The sequence below is a fragment of the Anolis sagrei genome, chromosome 1 (assembly GCF_037176765.1).
Source record: "Anolis sagrei isolate rAnoSag1 chromosome 1, rAnoSag1.mat, whole genome shotgun sequence".
Classification (NCBI taxonomy): Eukaryota; Metazoa; Chordata; class Lepidosauria; order Squamata; family Dactyloidae; genus Anolis; species Anolis sagrei.
Genome location: NC_090021.1, coordinates 136,224,205 through 136,246,884, shown reverse-complemented (window position 1 = coordinate 136,246,884; position 22,680 = coordinate 136,224,205). Strand labels below are relative to the sequence as shown.

At 37.1% G+C, this 22,680-nt stretch overlaps 1 protein-coding gene across 14 annotated transcripts in view; it reads left to right on the top strand.

The window, feature by feature from the left end:
• PUM2 (pumilio RNA binding family member 2) overlaps positions 1–22,680 on the top strand; it is a 64,142-nt gene that overhangs the window by 3,480 nt on the left and 37,982 nt on the right. For 8 of the 14 annotated variants that reach the window (XM_060787179.2, XM_060787145.2, XM_060787099.2 and 5 more), the window contains exons 2-6: positions 14,520–14,588; positions 16,668–16,773; positions 16,931–17,112; positions 18,600–18,772; positions 22,399–22,669. In XM_060787179.2, coding sequence (XP_060643162.1) covers positions 14,538–14,588; positions 16,668–16,773; positions 16,931–17,112; positions 18,600–18,772; positions 22,399–22,669 — 783 coding nt within the window. In that variant the 5' untranslated portion in view covers positions 14,520–14,537. Of the gene's footprint in view, positions 1–14,519; positions 14,589–16,667; positions 16,774–16,930; positions 17,113–18,599; positions 18,773–22,395; positions 22,670–22,680 lie in introns of all 14 variants that reach the window. The other 6 variants (XM_060787091.2, XM_060787153.2, XM_060787128.2 and 3 more) reach the window with 1 other exon arrangement.

Below are 22,680 nucleotides of genomic sequence, written 5' to 3'. Positions count from 1 at the left end.
TGTAAGAATGTATTTCTCCAGCCTTTTTTCACTGTTTTCCAACTTCTCCCTGTTGCATTGCTGCTAAAAATCATTCCAGTCAGGCAGAGAACAAGAGAGAGAAAAACTTTCTTTGTGGGCAGCTTTGTAATATGAGTTATGTCTGTTCGTACCCTAATATGGTTGGCGTAAGATTGTAGTATTTCTAAAAACCCCTCCCCCGCCTCCCAAATATCTATTCTCTGGGGGGGGGGAGGGGATTAAGAGAAATTTGAGCAACACTTTGCATATCTGCCGAAGTGTGTTATAATCTACAAAAGATGACACTGTGGTGTCTATTGGTCCTTTTAAAATACTACGGAAATTGGTTATTGCACTTAGTGATTCATATAAAACATTTGAGTAACCTTCATTCCTTAGAAAGGCTCTGTAATAGTTGATTATGGGGAAGGAAAGACTCCCAATTCATGAAGCTGATGTTTTGGGTTATTTTTGTATATTACATTTACATTTGTGGGGATATGTTTCTTCCTTTGAAGTATATTCTGTATTTCATTTGAAACTGTTTTTCAGAATATTTTTTTCAATTTATTATCACACACACACGCATGCTCTGTTCGTTTTGAGTGACATCAGTTACAATCCACTGGATGAATTGCCGCTCAGTTTGGTCATAAGAGCCCTACTAACCCAAGGAGTGACCATCACTCCAAATTTTTTTTGACATTTGGGAGTTGTTGCTTGGATTTATAATTCACCTACAATCAAGGAGCATTCTGAACTCCACCAACTATGGAATTTAACCAATTGTGGCACACAGAACTCCCATGAGCAACAGAAAATGCTGGAAGGGTTTGGCGGCCATTGACCTTGAGTTTGGGAATAGTAGTTCACCTATTTCCAGAGAGCACAGTGGACTCAAACAATGAAGGATTTAGACCAAACTTGGCACAAATACTTCATATGGCCAAATATGAACGCAGATGGACTTTGGGGGAAATAGACCGTGACATTTGGGAGTTGTTACTGGGATTTATAGTTCACCTACAATCAAAGAGTATTCTGAACCCTACCAATGATAGAATTGGGCCAAATATGCCACACAGAACCCCCATGACCAAAAGAAATTACTGTGTTTTCTGGTGGTCTTTGGCAACCCTTCTGACACCCCCTCAGGACGTTCCCAGGTTGAGAAATAATGCCTTAAGGCCATCCAGTCCAACTCCCTTCACCAGGGCAAGAAAACATAATCAAAGCCCTCCAGACAAAGAGCCATCCAGCCATAGATTTAGATAGATATATATGATTCACACACACACACACACACATATGTATATGACAGACATAGTATCACAAATTTGAAAGGGACCCCTAAAGAGGGACAGTAATATGTTCCATGTTCCAGAGTAGGCAAACCAGGCAATCTTTACATAAATACTGACAAAGAAACAAGAAATACTGTTTACCCACAAACATAAAAGAAATTACATATATTAGAAAGCAACACTTTCTCATTACTTTGTTTTCCAGATCACCAGACTGGGCCACAGCAATGCGTGGCACGGGATGGCTAGTGACTAATAATGTTACAGTAAAATTATGATGTAGAACTTCAGAAAGTAATTCAATAATGCAAAATTTCTTTCAGTTTTATGGTTTTCCTGATTGTGTCAACCTGTTTAGGTGTAGGGAAAATCTTTATACATTGTATTTCCAGAATCAGAAACATAAGGATTCTTTCTCTTTCCCTTTTGTGCTGCTGAAAAAAAATCCTCAGCTAGAATCTCATGAGATTTCAGAAGATATTTCCTTTAAACTCCATACAAGATGTATTGCTCTCAAAACACTATTAAAAATCACAGCACATTAATGGCCATGTATAAAAAGGAAAATATCCCAACTTATCTCCCTTCCCAGGAGGTCTTTGAAAATTACATGTATTTCTTCTTGGACTTGGTATGAGGTTTACTTATGAAATTGAAGAGCCATTCAGAAAGAGGGGAAGGATTAAGCTAATGATCCTCTACCTGTGGGTCCCCAGATGTTTTGGCCTACAACTCCCAGAAATCCCAGCCAGTTTACCAGCTGGGTTTCTAGGAGTTGAAGGCCAAAACATCCAGGGGTTCTCCAGTTGAGAACCACTGGATTAAGCTGAGACAGGCACCAAGGGATTAGATGGAAGCAGAAGGTTAGAATTTGAGGCCCAGCATTGAAATAGAAAGCCCCCATTCCAGCTTCTTTGTCATCTCTGTATATGCATAAGCAAAAGAGTAAGGGCAAATCTTTAATCCTTAATGCTAGATATCTCCTACCCTCTGAGCCATAGTAGCTAACAAGAAGAGATGCTGTTGAGTATTTTTCTCCTTCCCTCAATCTCAAGCCCAGTCAGCATGCCAGGATCCCATATTTTTCATGAGGATTCCTCGTTCTTGGTGTTTTGTATGTGTTAGGCCATTATTTGGATTCTAGAGTACACTTCACATAGAAAAGATGATGAGGGGCTCCTGTAGCCAAATCATTCAGGAGTGCTGCTGCTTATGCCAGTAACTCTTTTAGCCCAGGCTTCCAGCTACTGAACATGGCATTGACAAATAGCAGACTTAACAAGCCTGATCACCTGCTCCCTGCCAGGAACACCACAAATTGTTGCATAGCTTTCAGTCATGAAGCTTGCAGAACTGCAGGACTCTGCCTAAAACAAATATATATTGATTTAAAATTTTACAAGAAAGTAAACATAGGTTTAAAAGTTAGTTTTTAAAACTCAGACACAGAAAGGGGGGAAAACCATTTGTAAATTTTCAGAAGAAATGAAACTAGTCTGGCTTGTCTTGGACAAAATTATTCCTGTTGCGTACCAGCTTTACTACAGTTCTGCTTGCCTCTTGGGCTAGTGGTATGTGCAGTAGGGTCTCTGTTGAAGATTTGAACTGCCTATGGCTTTATAGGTCAACAAATCATATATACTTGTGTATACATTAATGTCATGTATTAGTTGAGGAAAGGTTTGACTGTCAAATTATGGATTTTGATATGATTTGTGGCAAATTGGAATGTCATTCCTTGCAGTGAGGAAACAGCTAGCTCTGCTTCAGGGGACCAGCCTCTTTGGCTGCCTCCACCACCACCATTTTCCTGCCTAGGCATCCAAACAGATCTTTTGCCACTCTTTGAGATGTTTCCTATTTTGATAAAAGTTCAGACATGGTTTTAATTCCTGCCAAAAAAAGGTGGTGATTGTAGGGAACCATTAAAATTGCAAAATTAGTCCTTCCTAAGAAAACCTAAATAAATCACAGGCTGCTTCTCACCACTCCTGGGAGGAGGGATGCCAAAGAGCCGATGCCTCCACCATCATTTTCCCAACAAGGCATTCAAAAGGGCCAGAGAGAATAATTTTGGGGGGGGGGGGGGATCTTTTTCTCAAGCTGTAGCTTCTGAATAGTTTTTAAAGGTAACCCCACATAGATGTTGTATTGTAGTATTGTGATTGAGAGTTAATTTGCTTTCACTAATACTGGGTGAAGGTGGTACAGCAGCTATTGGTCAGAGATGTTCCTTTCCATAGCACCTTCATAAATAGGTTTACTACACCATGGTGGAACTTCTCGTATTCTGGTGATGATGGTGTGTATTCTTTAACTGCATGCAACCACATGTATGGAAGATCTGGAACTTAGTGGAAGGGATGGGAAGAAAAATAGTGAGCAATAACCAGAAGCTGAAACATGTGGTCACTGGATGTGCAGTAAGGATTTGTGAGGAAGAGAGAGAGTCAATAGTGGAGATATCTGTTTAATGCCAATGTTAATTCCTTCACCTCTCCCTTGTCTCCATTATGGGAGAGACTAGTTGTCACTATGTCTGTATATCACTTCCTCTTTGGTGGTTGCAGTGGAACTGTGTGTGTAGGAATAAGTTAGTCTGTTCTTCCATTTAGGGCAGTGGTTCTCAACCTGTGGGTCCCCAGGTGTTTTGGCCTTCAACTCCCAGAAATCCTAACAGTTAATAAACTGGCAGGGATTTCTGGGAGTTGTAGGCCAAAACACTTGGGGACTCATACTTGGAGAACCACTGATCTAGGGCTATGACTCCTCCAAGGTAAAGGTGTTTATATGCATTGGCTCAGCACTGTCAGTTCAGCAATGGAGTTTCTGACCTTTGCTAACAAGAGCTTTCTTGTTACAGTTAAGAGATTTGAAGGGCCAGAAAAGAAATGAAAAGGGATTGTGTGTGTGTGTTTTTTTGTTTGTTTTTTTGTTTTTACAATTTTTGATTTTTTAAAAAAATACTGAAGAATGAATTTGTTTGTGAGTCTCTCCAGGTCCTCCAGTACTATTTTATGGCATGTTTTGAGCTGGAAGTATACTATAGAACCACACACTGGAGGACCTAGAAAAGCTCACAAAGTCTTCCTGGTAATTTTTTTTTGCATGTGAAAGATTGGATATAGAGTCTGGATAAGGAGGTCATACTGTAAAGCTTAGTAAAATAAAAGGCAGCAGGGAAAGAGAAAGACCACATTCCAGATGGAGAGATTCAATCAAGGACACCATGGCTCAGAGTCTACAATATCTGAGCAGGGCAGTTGATGTTAGGGAGACTCAAAGTGTTTTCTTTCACAGAGTTGCTATATGTCATAATTGACTCGATAGCTGTTAACATCAAAACATTTTGATTTCCTAAATTATATAATAGGACAATGTTTATGTAAAACACTGTACACTATCTCATTACAATTCCTGGTATTGATACTAGTATCTTAATCTTTTCTTTTGGTGTGGGAATATAAGAAGATTGAGGAATCAAAATAATTTTCTATGTTTTGCTTATGTTGAATGTAGTTTGTTTTTTTCTCTCTGTTTTTTTCCCTTCCTGATCCTTATAAAGTGGCAAAACTAAAGAGGTTCATGATCTTGTAGCTCCACGTGTAAGAGCAACAACAAAAATTAAAGGGTAACCAATGGTTTGTAACCATTGTCTGACTGAACTGTATCAAATGTGATAATTTGTGCCAGACAAGTTTATATCCTGATATAATGTAAATATTGTAACATTTTATGTTTCTAAAGTAACAAAGTTATTTTCCATTTGTAAAAGATTCTAACATCACATTTCTTTCTATTTTCAAAAAGGTTGCTTTTAAAAATGGAAAAAAATCCCCTGTAGCTTCAAAATTTCAGAAAAATTTAAATCTTATGTATGGATAAGTGCAATATTTGCATTTCAAAGATGCTGTTTCTACTGTTTCGCGGGGATGGAAGTGGAAGGAAGTTTGGGGGCAAAATAGTTTGAAGTGATTAGACTGTTTACATAAGACGAAGGAGATTGAGAGATAGTTCTAGTAGTTACCATTTGCAGATTCTTTTGCTTACTTTGGTTTGTTGGTGCTTTTTTCCTGGCTTATTACTTGTAGGTTATAAAAGTTGTTGAGATTTTGTGGCCATAGAGAGTGGCATCTGTTAGAATTCTAAGGAAGGAACTATTAACAGTGTTTAATGTCCTCATAAATTCCTGCACTAGGCTTTCTTCTGCAAACTATCCTTTCTTCATATTTCCTGTCAGCAGAGTTATTTTTATGTGTGATTTAAATATGTCAGATAAGAGGCTTGCATGGTTTAGCTTTAGGTTACTTCATCTGAATTGTGGTCTGTAGTCTGGGAGTTGCATATGAACATGGTGCTATGATGGTTATAATATACTGGAAATGTTTTTTATTTATCTTTTCCTCTTTCATTAAATCTAACCAGAGAATTTCCTTTCTCTCAACTTTATTATCAGTATAAAGTTATGCCATTGCCATGATTTGGAAGAGAAGGGGTAATGACACAAGTGTGGCTCTTCTCTGTGTTCAGTAGGTTTGTAGCCTTATTTTGTCTGCTCTGCTGGCACAGAAATTGCACTTAGTGTATCATGCCTTTGGGTGGTATAGCAGGTTTTTATTGTTAGACCAGCACGTATTGACTTGAAAGTAAGTGCTTCTGAAAGTTACTTTGTAAGTCCTATTGAATTCAGTAGTTTTGCAGAATGCATATACTATTTCCAAGTATAGTTGTGTAGTATTGCTGTACTGGGGAATTTAATATTAGTATGCATTTTGCTAAAAACTAGAGTTCAAAATACTTGAAAAATAATCTATCTTGTGATCTATTTTCAGGTTTTTTTTGTGAATATGTAACATATATTTTTTGCTATTGAAACTGAAGGGACTTACATGTTTTAAAAAACACCTACCAGTATCTATTTCATTCTTCATGTCATAATATCTAGTGTTGCGAATAGGCTCTATGATTTCATATTCCTCAATGCAGTAGATTTTTAAAAGCACATCCTAAAGAATATATAGGAAAAAAAAGAATTTTGTGATTCTGAAAAAGCTTGCAATGACTATATTTTAGATTTTTGTCTGAAAGTGTGCCTAGTAGCAGAACACAGTAGTTGAAGGGGAAGAAGGGGAATTAATTTATATCCTGTCTCTTTCCCAAACTGGGGTTCAGGAAATGTGAACTGAAATTCAGGATGGTTTCTATAAAGATGTGAAACCTCAACAGAATTTTTTTAATGAAATGGAACTAAAGTTCTGCACCATCCAGTGAAATTAGTAGTAGATATAGATCAGTGATTCCCCACCTTTTTTGACCAGGGACCACTCTCCAACATTAGTACCAAAAGGGCAGGGCTGGTCAGCTCTGCGAAGAGGAGCAGAAATAAAATAAATTAATAGGAAGGAGGTTCACAGACCAGATTTTTGTTTTCACGGCCCAATGCTGGTCTGCGGCCCATAGGTTGAGATCCATTGATATAGAAAGACAAGCTGTAATGACAATATAGTTTTCTGTATACATATTTTGTGCCATCTATGTGAATAGGTATAGTCTGTGTTTTACCAGACCAGTCAAGAATCTGGTTATGCATCTATAACCCTTTTTAAAGGTTTAAATCTCATCAGTTGACTGCTTAAGAATGAACATTAGAAGCAGTCCCTACCTCCAACGAGTCAGCAAATCAGTGGGATTCAGTAATTTGGAAGATATGGTCGGTTTTATATGTAGTGCTCTCTGAAGTTTTACTAATGTAAATAATTGCTTCTAGCTTTAGCATACTTTTAAAAACGATACAGTGTGCCTTTGGTATCCACAGAGGATACCATAGGCAGCAATGGAGGCAGTAGAAAATCCCAGCTGCCAGGAACATGATAAAGAAAGGCAAGCAACTTCTGCAGGACAGTCTTTGTACTTTCTTTTTAAAAAATGTTTTTGATCTGTGGTTGGTTAAATCTGCAGACACAGATTTGTGAATCCCTTATCTGAAATCTAAAATAGTCCAAAGTTGTTCACATAAGTGCTTTCAGTGTGCAACACTTTATTGTATGCACAGAATTATTTAAAATATTGAATCCAGTTACCTTTAGACTATGTGCATAAGGTGTATATGAAGCATACATACATTTTTTATCCTATCTCCAAGATATATCTCATATGTACATTAATCTAAAAATCCAAAACACTTCCTGTCTCAAGCATTTCAGACAAGGGTTTTTTAGCCAATACTTCATTTGTCTCCTTCTGTAGCAGAATTCAGAATAGAGTACATAAAAATGGTATCCCATCTTGCTACTGAACAGACCCAAAATTTTTTTTTCTTTCAGCTGCTGTTAGTCCCAGTGAAGTGGCCATGTCTGGAGATATTGAAACTCCACCTATGTGTTTTATTTATAAGTCTCCCAGCACCATTTTGAGAGTATAGTGTGGTATTCATTGCTGAACGAGTAGTTTTCTTTTGCTGTTCATGTTCCCATTGATTCTGAAATCTGCTCTGGGGTCGCCCCCAGAGCTGTTAAGCAAATGGAGGGTGGCTGGAGAGGGGGGAGGGGGGAAAGGCTGCCAGCCATGCTCAATTCAATTCACAGATGGATGCGTTGGATTTCACCCCCAAATGCCAGACTATATCAGATTAACAAGATATAATAAGTCTATTGAAAGCACAAATGCAAATCTGAAGGTGCATATTTTATATAACTATAATTGTTATAATATTATGATTCCCCTGATTATGTTAAGAAACTTATCTCAGTAAGAGAAAACTTTTTAACATGATACTTAAAATGGATGTCGATGTCTAGTAATACACAAATTGGTCAAGCATAAAACGGTTCCCCCACAACTATGTTCCAGATACATTTACCATATTACAATTTTTGGCCTTGATCAAACTGGTTATTATAAAGTAACAGTATAATGTTATAATGCTTGATCATATGGATTATTCCTCTGGACTCGCAATTATATAAATTGATATTAATCTACATTTTACAGTTGGTTATAGATATTAGATTCCAATTCCTATCAGCTCCAACTAGGATAGCTTGAGGTTGAGATAATGGGAGCTGGGATCCTTTTGTAGGGGTATAACACATTGATGATGAGATTAAGAGACTTGGTTTGTGCTTTTCGTTTCTCTTTTTATTGTTAGTCATAACTGATTTTTGCAACAAGTACTCTCTGACCAAGAATTCATAAATATCAGCTGCTTCTGCTTGATGAAGATTAGTAATAGATTTGATTAACTTCTCCTGTGCTTAATTAGCCTTTGTTGTGTTGTTGTTTAATTAGTCTTTGTTGTATTAATAAACATTTTAGAATTTGCTCTTCGCGTGTATTAGGATTAAAGTTAAAATTGATTTTTGATACATATGTGCACACATATATAAAGATTACTCTGAGTTGAATATTAGTCTTCTTGTCATAATGAGATGTGTATTATTTCCATCAACTGCTGTAGCATTCCCAAGGGTCCCCCAAATGACAGCAACAGATTTTTAAAGTGCAGAGTATAGTTTCATGGAAAGTGAGAATATTCAACCTTGTGGAGGAGAGGTTGGAATTTAAACAAATTGTCTGATAGTCACATATCACGACCAAAGATTTGTAATTTACCTCAACTTTTGATTGCAAGCTTATCATTGAGCCTGAATTAGGGTTTGTATATTTTGCGATTTAACTAAAAATTATTTATTAAACAAACTATCAGCAAACTCTAGATTACACTTTTGTCTAGTTTAACTGACTGAAATTTGATTTGAGCTGTCATTCTGATTTCCACATATAGTAGAATCTCGCTTATCCAACCTTTGCTCATCTGACGTTCTGTATTATCCAGCGCAGTCTGCCTCCCGGGTGGATCCACACCTGTTTCAATACATTGCAATGTTTTGGTTCTAAATTTGTAAATATAGTAATTGCTACATAAAGTTACCATGTATTGAATTGCTTTTTCTGTTGATTTGTTGTAAAACATAATGTTTTGGTGCTTAATTTCTAAAATCATAGTGTAATTTGACGTTTAATAAGCTTTTCCTTAATCCCCCCAAATTATCCATAACATTTTCGCTTATTCAAGGTTCTGCCAGCCCGTTTATGTTGGATAAGCGAGACTCTACTGTAATGGCAAATCAGAAATTCAACAAAAGAAAATTATACATATCAGGAGAGGAAATGGGAACTAATACGCATAGGACTCCACCCTGCTTTCAAGTAAAACCATATCCTAGTAATCATTATGTATGAATGAATACATAATGTTTTGAGGAAAAGGGTTTACTTTTCATCTTGGAAAAATGAAAAAAACAACCATATTTAATTCATCTTAAACTATTGTAGGCAGGAAGCTTTAAGTACTTGCCACTTCCAGCATTTCATTTAATTATTGGGAAACTAGTGGGATATTTCCAGACAATAACATAAATTGGTTAAGAATATTGTGCTATAAATAGATTATATAGTGAAGTAAAATATATAAGTGGATTACCTTGCAATTTCTTGATAATATTTATTGGTGTTAGAAAAGTTACATAAATCATTTACTAATTCTTGATGCTAGCATGGTATACAATTGATCTATGAAAAATGCACATTATATAGCTCATTGTTTTCCTTGTCCATGTGAAATTCAAAGCGACCAAAAATAAAGTCATCATAGGGATGGAAATCACGCAACTAGTATTCATTCTGTCCTAATTTAAGGTGTGCATATGGACATTTAAAATATTAGTTAAGTAAATGGCTGTGTACCATGTAAAAGTATGTCTCCAAAGTTGTTTATTTTAATATTGTCTTCTTATAAACATAAAACAAGGAGTTTGTATGTTGCCTTCTCCACCACCTGACACATGATATTTTGGTGGTGAATTCCCAACTGTTAATGATCAGTGTTGGAAAATAGCACTATAACTGTATCAAAGCCATTGCAGTATAATTCATCCCAAGCAAATGTTTTTTTAATAGCTATTTTTTTTGAGATGCTGTGAGTTTTCCGGGCTGTGTGGCTATGTTCCATAAAGATTCACCTGCCTCTATGGTGGGCATCTTCAGAGGTTGTGAGGTCTGTTGGAAAGTAGGGTTTATATATCTGTGAAATGTCCAGGGTGGGAGAAAACACTCTTGTCTGTTGAGGCAAGTGTTAAAGGTTGCAGTTGGCCACTTTGGTTAGCATTTATTGGCTTTGCAGTTTCAAGGTCTGGCTGCTTACTGGCTGGGGGAATCCTTTGTTGGGAGGTGATTAGCTGACCCTGATTGTTTCTTGTCTGGAATTCCCCTTTTTTGAGAGTTGTTCATTATTTACTGAAGAACTCTCAAAAACCTTAGTTTTCACTTAACACCTTCCTACAGTTTAATTTTTGTTTAAAGTGTACAAATGATCCAACACAGAAGAATGGTTCCTCCTTGTGTGAACACTAAACTACAAAGCAGCGTTTCCTATGAGTGTGTCTTGTTACTTTTGGCATTCGAACAGAAAAGTGTAAAACTTCCTATGTGTTCAAAGTTTAAAATGCAGATTTTGATACTACTTTGAGGAGCTTCTGATTTGAAGAGTAGTGGCTACAATCTATTCACGTATGCAGCTCAAGTATTTTACATGTAAAAATATAGACTGTGTTTGGATACAATAGCATTTATTTGAAGAATTTTTATCCTGCTCTTCACCTACAAAGGCATTCAGAGTAGTTTACAAAAAATTAATTTGCTCTTGGGGGAAATAAGGTGCAATTCCAGAAAAACTCGGCTTAGGATGAGAGCCAGTTCATTTCTACTTGGCTGTTTATGGTAGCCAAAATAGCTGAAGTGGAAGGCATATTTTTTGCCCCAAATAAGTATGCTGGCCTGCATATTAGTTTATGTGTGTCTTCAAGTCACCTGTTGACTTGAACCTACATATGAATTTCATTACATTTTCTTCGGCAAAGTATATACAGAGGTGATTTTTCTAGTCATTGCCTCTTAAATACTGCCTATAGCACCAGGTATTTTTGATGGCCTCCTGGATTGTAAATACACTCAAGACACTTGATCTTGTTTTATCTACAAAGCTAAGCGGTGTCAGCCTTGGGTAGTAATTGGATAGAAAACTTATGTGTTTGGAGGCGTGAAGGGTTATTATTTTCATCCTTGTAACATACCTTTTTGCCATTTGTATTGCAGTGTTTCATGTTATTTGACCAATAAATAATATATTGATTGTTTTTTTTAAAAAAAAATTGAGGTTTTTCAAATTATACATAAAAGGGGAAAAGAAAAAGAAAATAGAGTGGAGAGTTATAGGAATGTTCAAGGTAAATATGGGTATGGAAATGGGGGGAGGACAAAAGCAATAGGAATTAAAAATAAAAAGAGAAGGAGAAAACTGAAATAAGAAGAGAAAGAAAAGGAAAGGAGAAAAAAAAGGGAAAAAATAGGGGAAAGAAAGAAGAAGAAGAAAAAGGGGGAATACTTCACAGCTTGGTTTTGGACCAAACCTGAAGGCTTCTTGTTCTAGAGTAAAGCCTTTACTATTAAGGAGATACCTTAATTTGTGAAGAATCTGTTGTCTGCCATCTAATATTGTGTAAATGTAGGCTGCAGGAAAATTTTAGTTCATTAAAATGAATAATCATCTATCTTTAATACAGTCCAGAGACCCAATTTGCTCAGCGGAAAAAGTACACAGCAGTGTCAGGGGTCCCTTAGTACTGCTTTAAGTTTTGGAAAACTAGGTTTCATGTTTTTCACCCGTATTATCATAAATGAATATAAGGAGGAACAGTTTCAGAACAAGATGAATGGCCAGTCAGATATTTTTCCTACAGTACTTAGTCAGTTGCCTACAGAAAAACTAAACTGGATTATGTGGCAATATTTTATTTTTCCATGTCTCTTCAGCTGAAACTTACAAATGTTTATTTTATGGTGGTCTCCTAGCTCTTGGATTTGCAAACTAAACAACAAAAGCAGAAGAGGGAAGATATGGAGTTCAGGCATAAACTTTTAATTACTCATTTTAATTAGCTCTCAGAATTGAAATACCTGTATTTGTAGTTGACCTAGTAGGAAGGGTGTACAATACTTGTGGTTTTGGCTGGGTGAATGGGCCAAAGACACAAACATTTACTCTCTGCCATAGTCCCAACATTTCCATGTGCAGGAATGAAGAGATTTAAGTAATGGCTGCTTTGTGAGATTTAGGCCTCATGAGGTTTCAGGGAGATAAAGATCACTCCTACATCCTGGCACTCTCTGCTACCAAAGCATTGTTTTCCAAAGCCAGAATAATGTTGCAGAATTGTCCCAAATACTCTTAAGGTGCCAGATCCTGTCTGATCTACGAAGCAAACATAATCAGTCTTGATTAAGATTTGGATGCCAAGAAATGCTAGGTGTTGTGTGCTGTATTTCAGGGGAAGGAATTGGTGAAATCTCCTCCTTTCCTAAGACAACCTTATGGAATTCATGGGGTCATCATAGCTTGACAGGAGACTTGGAGGTACAAACACATAGAGAATGTTGGAGGGTGATGTTGGCCTTGCAGGCTGAGGTTTTGCCTTACTTCTGGTGTCTTTGCCACTCTTTTTGAAATAGAAAGGTCTGGGGGAGGGACAGACACATCACCACTCCTGTAGCAGATAGTCCTGCTTCCCTGCACACAAGTTTTTTTTGCTGGCCTCCATTGATGGAGGAGGGGCTGGATGGTGAAAGCAGCAGTAAATGCCAGTTGTGAATACCATAGTTCACTTTTCTGCTGTCCTTTCTACGTTGCTGTTCTGAGACTAGCTATTATGTGAAAAATAATTCAGTATTCCCATAATTCCTGAATATTGATTTAGCCATCACTACATTTTGTAGCAACCATGGTAAATTGATTGTGTCTATGAATTTGTTGTTGTTTTTGTTTTTGGCCTATAGGGTCTGTCCAAAAAGCAAATATTACTACTGCCTCTGACCTGCTATTCTTTTAAATTCCCATGGAAGGGGGTTTTGTTTGAATTGTTTGTTGGGTTTGTGCAATCCAGTAGTTTGTTGCAGCCATTCTTTCTTGTTTTTCTATTCTTAATTTAATATGGGAAATTTTCACTCGCAAGTTTTACTCAGATTTCGTGTTTTAAATTTTTACTCATTTTTAATTCTTGTGTATGGATTATGCTCAGTGTTTGAATATAATGAATGGTTATTCCTCGGAAGTTATTAATCAAGGCAAGGTTGGCATGTCACAGGAATTGTGTGTTTTCAAGCATTGGATCTTGTCTTGGTATCAAGCTCTCCATATTTCTTCTTTCATAGTAAATACATTATTTTTAGTCAGATTACAGTTCATCATTCTTGCTTATGTTACAAGATTTTCCTTCTGTCTATTAACCTTGTGTGAAATTGTACTTAGTCAAGCACACTTGTGCTTTGGTGATGATTATTTATTCCAGCATTTTTTTTGTGGTTCTTTTCATTCACTATGAGAGAATTAAGTGACTCCATTCATAAAAACATTATATGTCTTAAAGATACCATGTTTGTCATGTATTCCAAAAATAGTTACAAATGGAATTTGCCTTTTTAAATGTTACTTTTTGTTACAAATGGAATTTACAGAGTCTTGGATTGTAAGGAACACTTGGGCTATGAAGAGTCTCTTTGCTTTTGCCAAATTAGACATAAAAATGATAAAAGAACTAACTTTCAGAATTGGTTAAAAACAAAGGAAATGATTTTGCATCCTGTACTCCTCCATAGTGTCAGTAAATGTTAAAGAATCATTCGATAAAAAGAATGGAGCAAAAGAAACCGAGACCAGAATTATAGTTGTACAAGATACCAGATGTAATCTTATCTTCTACCATATTTTTATAAGTAATATACTGGGGAGTATATATACATATACTTTATTTTAAATGTTTTATTTATCATTCCAGGAGAAAAAATTACATCATTATTTTTTTGAATAAAGGCTTTGGGGTTAATGTTCCCTCCCCCATCGTTCTGGTTATTTGCAGATCTAGGTGGATATAAAATAAGGAGAAATCTAGTATACTCTAAAAGTTAGGGCTATGTCCACTAGTTGAATGAAAGAAGGGGGCTGCCAGAACCAGTCCTTCACTTCTACTGCTCTGTCTTGTGCATTTTGTATAATACAATTGCTGTGCAAGGGGGAATCGCCTGAAATAAAGCTCATGAAAAATCTTCTTGCCTCATTTAGAATCCTTTCATAAGTTACTCATTTTATTTCTGCTTTTTTTCTAGGTTCGTTCTGTAGATGAAATGAATCATGAGTTTCAAGCTCTTGCACTAGAATCTCGGGGAATGGGAGAGGTAAATATTAGAAGATTTTTTAAACCAAATCGCTACTTTTGAATTTATAACTATATTTTGACAGCATCAACAAACAATTTATTTATTATTTATTTTATTTACTACATTTATATACCGCCCCTCTTAGTCCAAGGGCAACTTGGAGCGGTTAACAATAGGCAACAATATATCTATGCCGTATTTGGGAAGGCCTGCTGGAAAAGCCAGGTTTTCACTTTGCTTCGAAAGGTCAGGAGGGAGGGGCCAATCTTATCTCTCTAGGCAGGGCATTTCACAGTCGGGCTACCACTGAGAAGGCCCTGTTCCTCGTCCCCGCCAGACGCATCTGTGAGAAAGGCGGGAACAAGAGCCGAGCCTCCCCAGAAGATCTTAGTGTCCTAGATAGTTCATAAGGAGAGATACTTTCAACTCTTTCCGCTACAATCATCTTAATACTAAATAATAAATCCATAACCCAGAAGTAAATGGCTGCCTCACCTGATCAAAGTGCTTGCTGAAAAAAACTGTGCCCCTAGTAGTCCACAAAATTTGTTTGTAGGCTTTAACCAACCTCAGTCCAGGATGTTCCATAGCAGGAGAGTCCTTATCAGATCTTCAATGCTAAAAATGAAGGTTTGCAGAGTTAAGTGTTGCTTTTTGATTCAAGAGAGTTTGATGTGCATATTTTAGAAAATTCTCTTTTAAAATATTCAGGTTTTGAACTGTTTACAGCTTTAAAGTTCAACACCAGTGTTTTTGAACTGTGCAAAGAAGCAGACTGCAATGCAATATGCTCACTATTGTTTCTGCCTGTCAAGCAGCAAGCTACAGAGCTTTGCAGTGATAATGCACATCAGTATTTTTGGAAGGCGATTCACATTTTGTTTTTGTTTAAAAGTCAATATGCTTTTGTGCATATTAATTATATGACCATATATTTCAATAATTTATTTGAAGGGTATTTGTCTGTAGCTTCATTTTTGTGAAAATAGATTTTTCATAATCATGAGAGCAGAAAAATTATCTAAAGTTATCCATTAAACTGGATAAAATTCAGAGGCATGAGATGATGAACTAATTGTGATGTAGCTAGTGATGCTTCTTCTAGTATTGACATGGAGAACGTAGATGAAAGTGACATTGTTTCTTCGTTTTGGTTGCTGACATTTCTCCAGAATGTTTTCTACTTCATCAGTCTCAGTTTAGTTTTAAAAGTCAGTTCAACTTCCAAACAAAGCCAGAGTACTTTTTATACTTCTTCCTTATATTTTTGTGTTTCATTCTGTGATACTAGAGCCTAGGGATCCCAGTGCCATAAGGCTTGGGAGGAGTGATTCACTGGTGTTCAATCCATTTCTGTTTTGGAAAGAATATAAAAGCGTTAAGAGAATTGTAAAATGCTTTTTTTCCTGTTTAAAACTTCCATTTATAAGGAAAGAATTGAGGAGGATCATTTTGCCATCCTTTGATATTGAAGGTGAACATTTTCAAATAGTTTTGGGGTGTATTAATGCATTCAACCTTTAGATTGGGAGCATAAGGGAAAAACTCACAGGTTTCTGAATATAACCAAAGTTTATTATGTTTTTTCTACACTTCATTTCCTGCATTTCATGCTCCAACCTGGTTATTGACAGGAATGACAATAGCATTTTTGAAAGGGAAAATGTAGTAATTATGGCCCTGGTTTTTACCAAATTCTCTTAGCCTATTAACAGTCTGTATAGTCATAATTACCCTAAAAGTACTAGATCAAACCTTATGTTGGAAGCTAAGTTGGGTCAGCCTTCATTAGTACTTGGATGGGAGACTGCCAATGAATAATGGGTGCTGTAGAGTGTATTTCAAAGGAAAGAACTAGAAAAACAACCTCCTGAGTTCCAAGCCTAAAGAAACCCATAAGCCAGCAAGTCAACAAGTGACTGGAAGGCATAAAGACATGTGTATAGGTAAAGAGCTAAGTAGCAATGTTGCAGTTTAAACACTAGTTTTCTTTAAATCAGATGTTCTTAAATCCATGTAATTAGACAAATTTGTAAGCTTTGATTTAGCAACAAGTAAATACATCAGTACTTAACATAATATTTCCTTTTTCAATAGCTGCTACCTGCCAAAAAATTTTGGGAACCAGATGATCCAGCAAAGGATGGACAAAAAGGCATATTTCTTGGCGATGAATGGAGAGAAACTGCCTGGGGAACACCACGTAAGTCATGTGTATTTGAAGAGTGTGTGAGTCTAAAATGAATTCACATTGACATTAGTGGGGAAAAGAATTAACATTATTATGTTTGGTGATCGAGAAGTCATCGCTTATATCTACTGTTGCAACCTTAATGTATTTGTTTCATTTTTTTAAACAGACCACTCTATGTCTCAGCCTATTATGGTTCAGAGAAAACCTGTTTTTCATGGAAACAGTGAAGTAAATGCCGTCTTATCGCCTCGATCAGAGAGTGGTGGCCTCGGTGTGAGCATGGTAGAATATGTACTAAGTTCTTCTCCAGCAGATAAATTGGATTCACGGTTTAGGAAAGGAGCTTTTGTAAGTAATTTTGTTATATCAACCAACGTTATCATAGCCTAGTCTTAACTGTATTATCCGGTGTGCTTCATTGGCTCTTTGGTGTACTTGACAAACAAGATGGACGAACAATTTGGATAGGCATAATATTCCATGTAGTGCTGTGCATTGTAATATCAAGGAATAATATGCATGAGACTGTCTCATTCAGCGGGTGATTTGCTTTTTAACAATAACCATGCTGCAGAGCTTCCTTGTCTTACCATAACTTTGACAGAGGTCTCCTCTCATGAAAAGCAGCTCTCCCAACACTGGGCTGTACTCTGGTTAGGCGTTCAGTGTACTGTGAGGAGGAAACAAAAAAGTGAATTGAAGTGTACTGTGAGGAGGAAACAAAAAAATCACCATCCACCCCCCCCCCCCCCACACACACACACACTTTCTTTGCTTCCTGCTTTGATCGTGGCTTTTTCTGCATAGCAGAAGGAGGTTGAACTGAATGGTCTCTGGGATTTCTGCTGCTATTACTACTACTATTACTACTTTTACAACAAAGGGTGAGTGGCCATCTGTAGAGGGTACTTTGTGCTTTTCCTGTGTGGCAGAAGGGGGTTGAGCTGGATGACCTCTAGGGTTTCTGCTGTTATTATTATAATAATTATTATTATTCCTCCATGTTGGTTACAGTTGTTCTTCATTTTAAATATTGTATTGTTCGTTCTTTCTGGCTTTCCTTTCTTTTTTTACACTGCCTGAATTAGTTCACTCAAACACCCTCCATCCGCCTGCCACTGACCCAGCCCATGTCTGAAATATATACACTATACATAGCATAATATAATATATCAACATTTATTGGGGCTCCACAACAAACCTTTGCTTCAAAAAAGGCTCTGTGGCTGAAAAAGCTTGAGAACCCCTGTGTTAGTGTATTTGCATGGTACTTTAAAATTCATTGATGTTTAGAGTTGTTAACACTCAGATGTTCTGTTGGGCTTAACGTTTGTGTAATTAAGATTGTATATTGTGATCTTCTATTCTTCATATAGATAAGTAAGTCCATAATGTGAAGAATTATTGGATGAGTTCATTTGTAATGAGCTGAAGCTTGGAGTTTATGTGATATATTTGAATTCAGGAAATAGTTGGTAGTAGAAGAAATGACTTAATAAACATAAAACTTTTTTATTTATAACTTTATACATATTGTAAGTGGAAATTATTTTAACTTCACATGTTTGTATTGTCTGACATTAAATTAATGTAAAGCTTATATCCCAACATTGTGTAAATGGAGTTCCAGTTTGACTGGTTTTCCATTTTAGCCAAGTCTCAGACTCCTATTTATTATGATAGTTCACTTTTCCAGATGGACTGTACATTTTGCATAGAAGTGAAAAATGACTAACAAGTATTTGGCTACTAAATATACTCACAGGCGCTATATCATAGAATTGATCACTTTATAATGTTCCATCTAAATTCAAAGAAATTTCAATTTTCCTCAGGGTACTAGGGAAGCAGAAGCAGATGGACCTGAGAAAGGAGACCAGAAAGGCAAGGCTTCTCCATTTGAAGAGGAAAAAAATAGAGATCTCAAACAAGGAGATGATGATGATGTTACTAAAATAAATGGCAGAGGTTTGCCAAATGGAATGGATGCTGACTGCAAAGATTTTAAGTAAGCCTTTTTTAAAAAAAAAAAAAGATAAGAAGCTTATTTTTGAGCCATAAATTACAGATTTATGTATCGGATTTTTTTTCACATTCTGCCTTATTTTGTTTAATACATGATACCTTAATATGTGTCACATTTCATGAGACAAACTCATCTGTGCAGGCAATATTAGAGTAAACCTTAAACCAAACCATCATCCCTAGCTGTTGGTCAAATAGACTTGGGATGAAGGGAGTTGACTTGCATTCAGAGGACTGCAGGCATACAGTCCTGTTATAAAACATGAAAAAGTGAGATAATTCAGTCCCCCCACCGTCCCCAAATTTCAGGCCATCTCAGTGGCTTAGTGACTTAGTTCTCAGGCATAGATAAGAGCCACACAAATTCCCTTTCACTGATAGTATTTAGGTGACTAGCTGTTCGTCTCCTTTTCTTTCCACCAGACCCTTCAAGATGCCCAATTAATGGTGTCTTTCCTTTGTAGCTTGATGCTTGATGATAAATTGGGAGGGGTTTCTGTTTTACCAGTCTAGAAGGTCAGTACTCAAATCTAGAGTACAGAATATGACAGAATGTTTGTTCTAAAAGGCTCAGTACTGAAGGTCTTCTGGAATTACCACACCAAGGCCAGACCCATTCGGTTTCTGCTGAATCTCATGGCAGCAACTGCCATGGTTATTCCCTTCACCTAATTCTGAATGACATCTCTTCAGAATTGGTTTTTATAATCATTTTGATAGCAAGCAGCAATTTCCAAGGATGTTCTTTTCAGTATCTCACTCAGTGTTTCTAAACCTCTCCTTGTGGGGTGGTCTCTCCAAAATTAAGAGATACATGATTTTCACCTGCACTATGTCTTCTCTGGTCCTCTCTACAGATATGTCCTTGGGGGATTTGTGTGTCAGCATTCTGGACTTGTCAGTCACTTACAGTAATCCAGCATTGAGAAGTTGTTTCATATCAACATCTATAAAGAGCTTGTGATGTGAAAAGCACTTTGTGCATTCCAGAGACTGCTTTGTTTATTCAAGACACTGCTTTTACTGCATGATTGTAGCATTTTACCTCAGCAAGCAAGGAAGCATGCATTTTCACACCCTCTTTTCGCTCAGCCTCCAGAACAGTGATTGGTGCAGGCGCAGAGGCATATTCTTCATGGTGGGACAGCTCCCATGAGTTGACAGTGTCTTTGCTGATGATCTCAGCAGAATGGACTTGTCATCCCACAAGAGATTTCACTTTCATCAGACCTGTTGGATAACACCCATCTTGTGTCTGTGGCTCATAAACAGTAGACAGAATGCTCCTATCAGGTCAAGAGGACTTCTCTCCATTCTTACAGACTGAGAGTGTTGTGCTAGACAGTTTCTTGCTCAGACGTTTCCTTTATTTCCTCTACATTGAAGGATTAATTGGTGGTCATCTCTGCATACTCAATACCACAGTATGCCCTTTTTTATTGACATAATCAAAGATAAAGCTATTCGTCAAGGACTATATATACAGTCTTCGGCCCAATTAGCAGTTCACAACCTATGTGGATCTTGTTTCTGGTCTTCGCTAAGCTCGTCGCATGTCTTTGTGAAGTGATTGCATTCTGTGATATCTACTTGCTCTTCTGGGAGACATCTTTCCTTCTAGTGTCAGTTAGTGGTCAGAGCTCAGGATGGATCTGTCTTGGATTTTTAAAAGTTGATTCCCTCCATGGAAATCTTTTTCTTCCCTCAAGTGGTTCTATCCTCCCCTCTTACTGACCACTTGTGTTTCCCACATTCACACAGTCCCCGTCTTCTAATCTTGAGTATTCCCTTCACACTTAAAAGTAAGGTGCCCACACCATGTTCTACATTTCTCAATCTAGAGAGCCTGCTTGTCTGTTCACCACCAATTTCATTTTTAGGAAGGGGAAGGTAATTTATCTGAGCATCTCTCCTACTAGGTGAGGAACACGGTCTGCTTCATTGCTGGGAAACCACTTTCACTAACGGGCGAAGTCTCACAGCTTGTTGTGTATTTCAGTGGAAGTTTTCTTTTGGAACTCTTTATAAAGTAACCATATGGTTGCAGTTGTCTCCATTCCTGTCTTGTTACAGACTAGATGTTCAATCCCAAGCTGATGCGGCATTTAGTAGGGCAGTGTTATCATTGGTTTCACCATCCTTAGTGTGTTTAGCTTGCTATTCTTCCATATGTGTCAGTCAGGGACAGGAAGAAGGACGGATTGCATACCTATAACTGTGGTTCTCTGAATGGTTATTAGTGAGCTCACATAGTCCTTCTCTCTTCATGCTGGCCCTTTTAGCTCCTTAGAGTGAAGAGAACTGTAAAACTGTCATTCTCACAATCTGAATAATTTGACCAATGCCTCCCTTTAGCTTTATAGTGAAGCAGCAGGCTGAAGCTGGAGTATATACATGCTTAATATGCTCATATTCCCATGATATGTGCATCTTTTTGTTGAATATATTCTGGGCCTTCATTTGGACAGGCCTTAAAGATGTATAGTGATGTTTCTGATCATGACCTAGTAGGCATTTGGTACCTGTTGTCCAAGTGTTTACAGGTATAGCTCACAAAGATCTATACCTGGTCACTATTTCTTTAACAGAAACATTTGTAACAAAAGCAGAATTATCACGGAAAGAGTAAGAAAATGTTTTCTTTTACCACATAAGAGTAGTTTGAACATGTTTTAGCAGACTGTTTATGCAGAACTAAAGGTATGCACATGTCAAATGAAAACCAGGTCAGGTGAGTAATGCATGAGTAAACAAAACTATATGGAATATTATAGAGGCTACTTTGAAGCTTCTTCTAAAATGCATTCAGGGATTATTTTTCTTTCACAAACTTCCTCTTTTCTAATAATTTCCACTTTGGTTCACCAAACTTATAGATGCATGCTTTATAAAAAGATGCTGGGGGTTGTTGCATTGTCTTTTTATGTCTCCTTTTCTCTTCACACACATGCACAGTAAGAGGCAAAGTAAAGAAAATCAATTGCAAATGTGCTTTGCCACTGAAAGTAGTTTGAGTTAGCTTAGTGAAGAAAATCTCCCACTGAACTTGGGATCTAAAGTAGTTACAGGTTTGTCGTAGGTGGAGAATAGTATCTCAAAGGAATGCAAAGGTGAAACATACCCATCTTAAGCCCTTTTGAGCCACATGGGAAGTGGGTAACCTAAACTCTCAAGATGGAAAATGTCATGTTAGTCTCCCTCCATATTGAAAGAGCATCCAAAGTATCAATTGAATAAGACCATGCTCTCCCTGTGTTGAATCTGTTCACTTCAGTAATACCTGAGAAGCATTTTGGTCAACAATGAGAGTTTTAAATGTAGGAAAGTTTTCTGTTTTCTTTACACATTTTCAAGATTTTTCATTTCTATGATTGTTCTCACTGTTTAATAGTAATTCTGTTATATTCCTAAAATAAAACTTTAGTTGACATTAGATTTTATCCACTATCAGTCTTTTAGCTCCACTTCATGATATCAGCACCTGAAACTGATCTAATATTAAAATCTTAAAGAAAACATGCAGATATTTTGAGATCCCATTGTTGAAACAATTGCCTTTAAAAACCCCAAAAAGCCCTGACATCTACTTTTAATTTGTTTTCTAAGCAGTCGTACTCCTGGAAGCCGGCAAGCCTCCCCAACTGAAGTAGTGGAGCGCTTGGGACCTAACCCAAGCACTGTGGAAGGACTGGCTTCCCTTCCTAATCCTCCAACCCACAAGCCTCTGGTGGAAGAATTTTCAAACTCTGAGTCTCAGAATTTGGATGCTATGGAACAAGTGGGTCTTGATTCTCTGCAGTTTGATTATCCTGGAAATCAGGTACAAATGGACTCTTCAGGAGCTACTGTTGGACTCTTTGATTACAATTCACAGCAGCAGGTTAGTGTTTT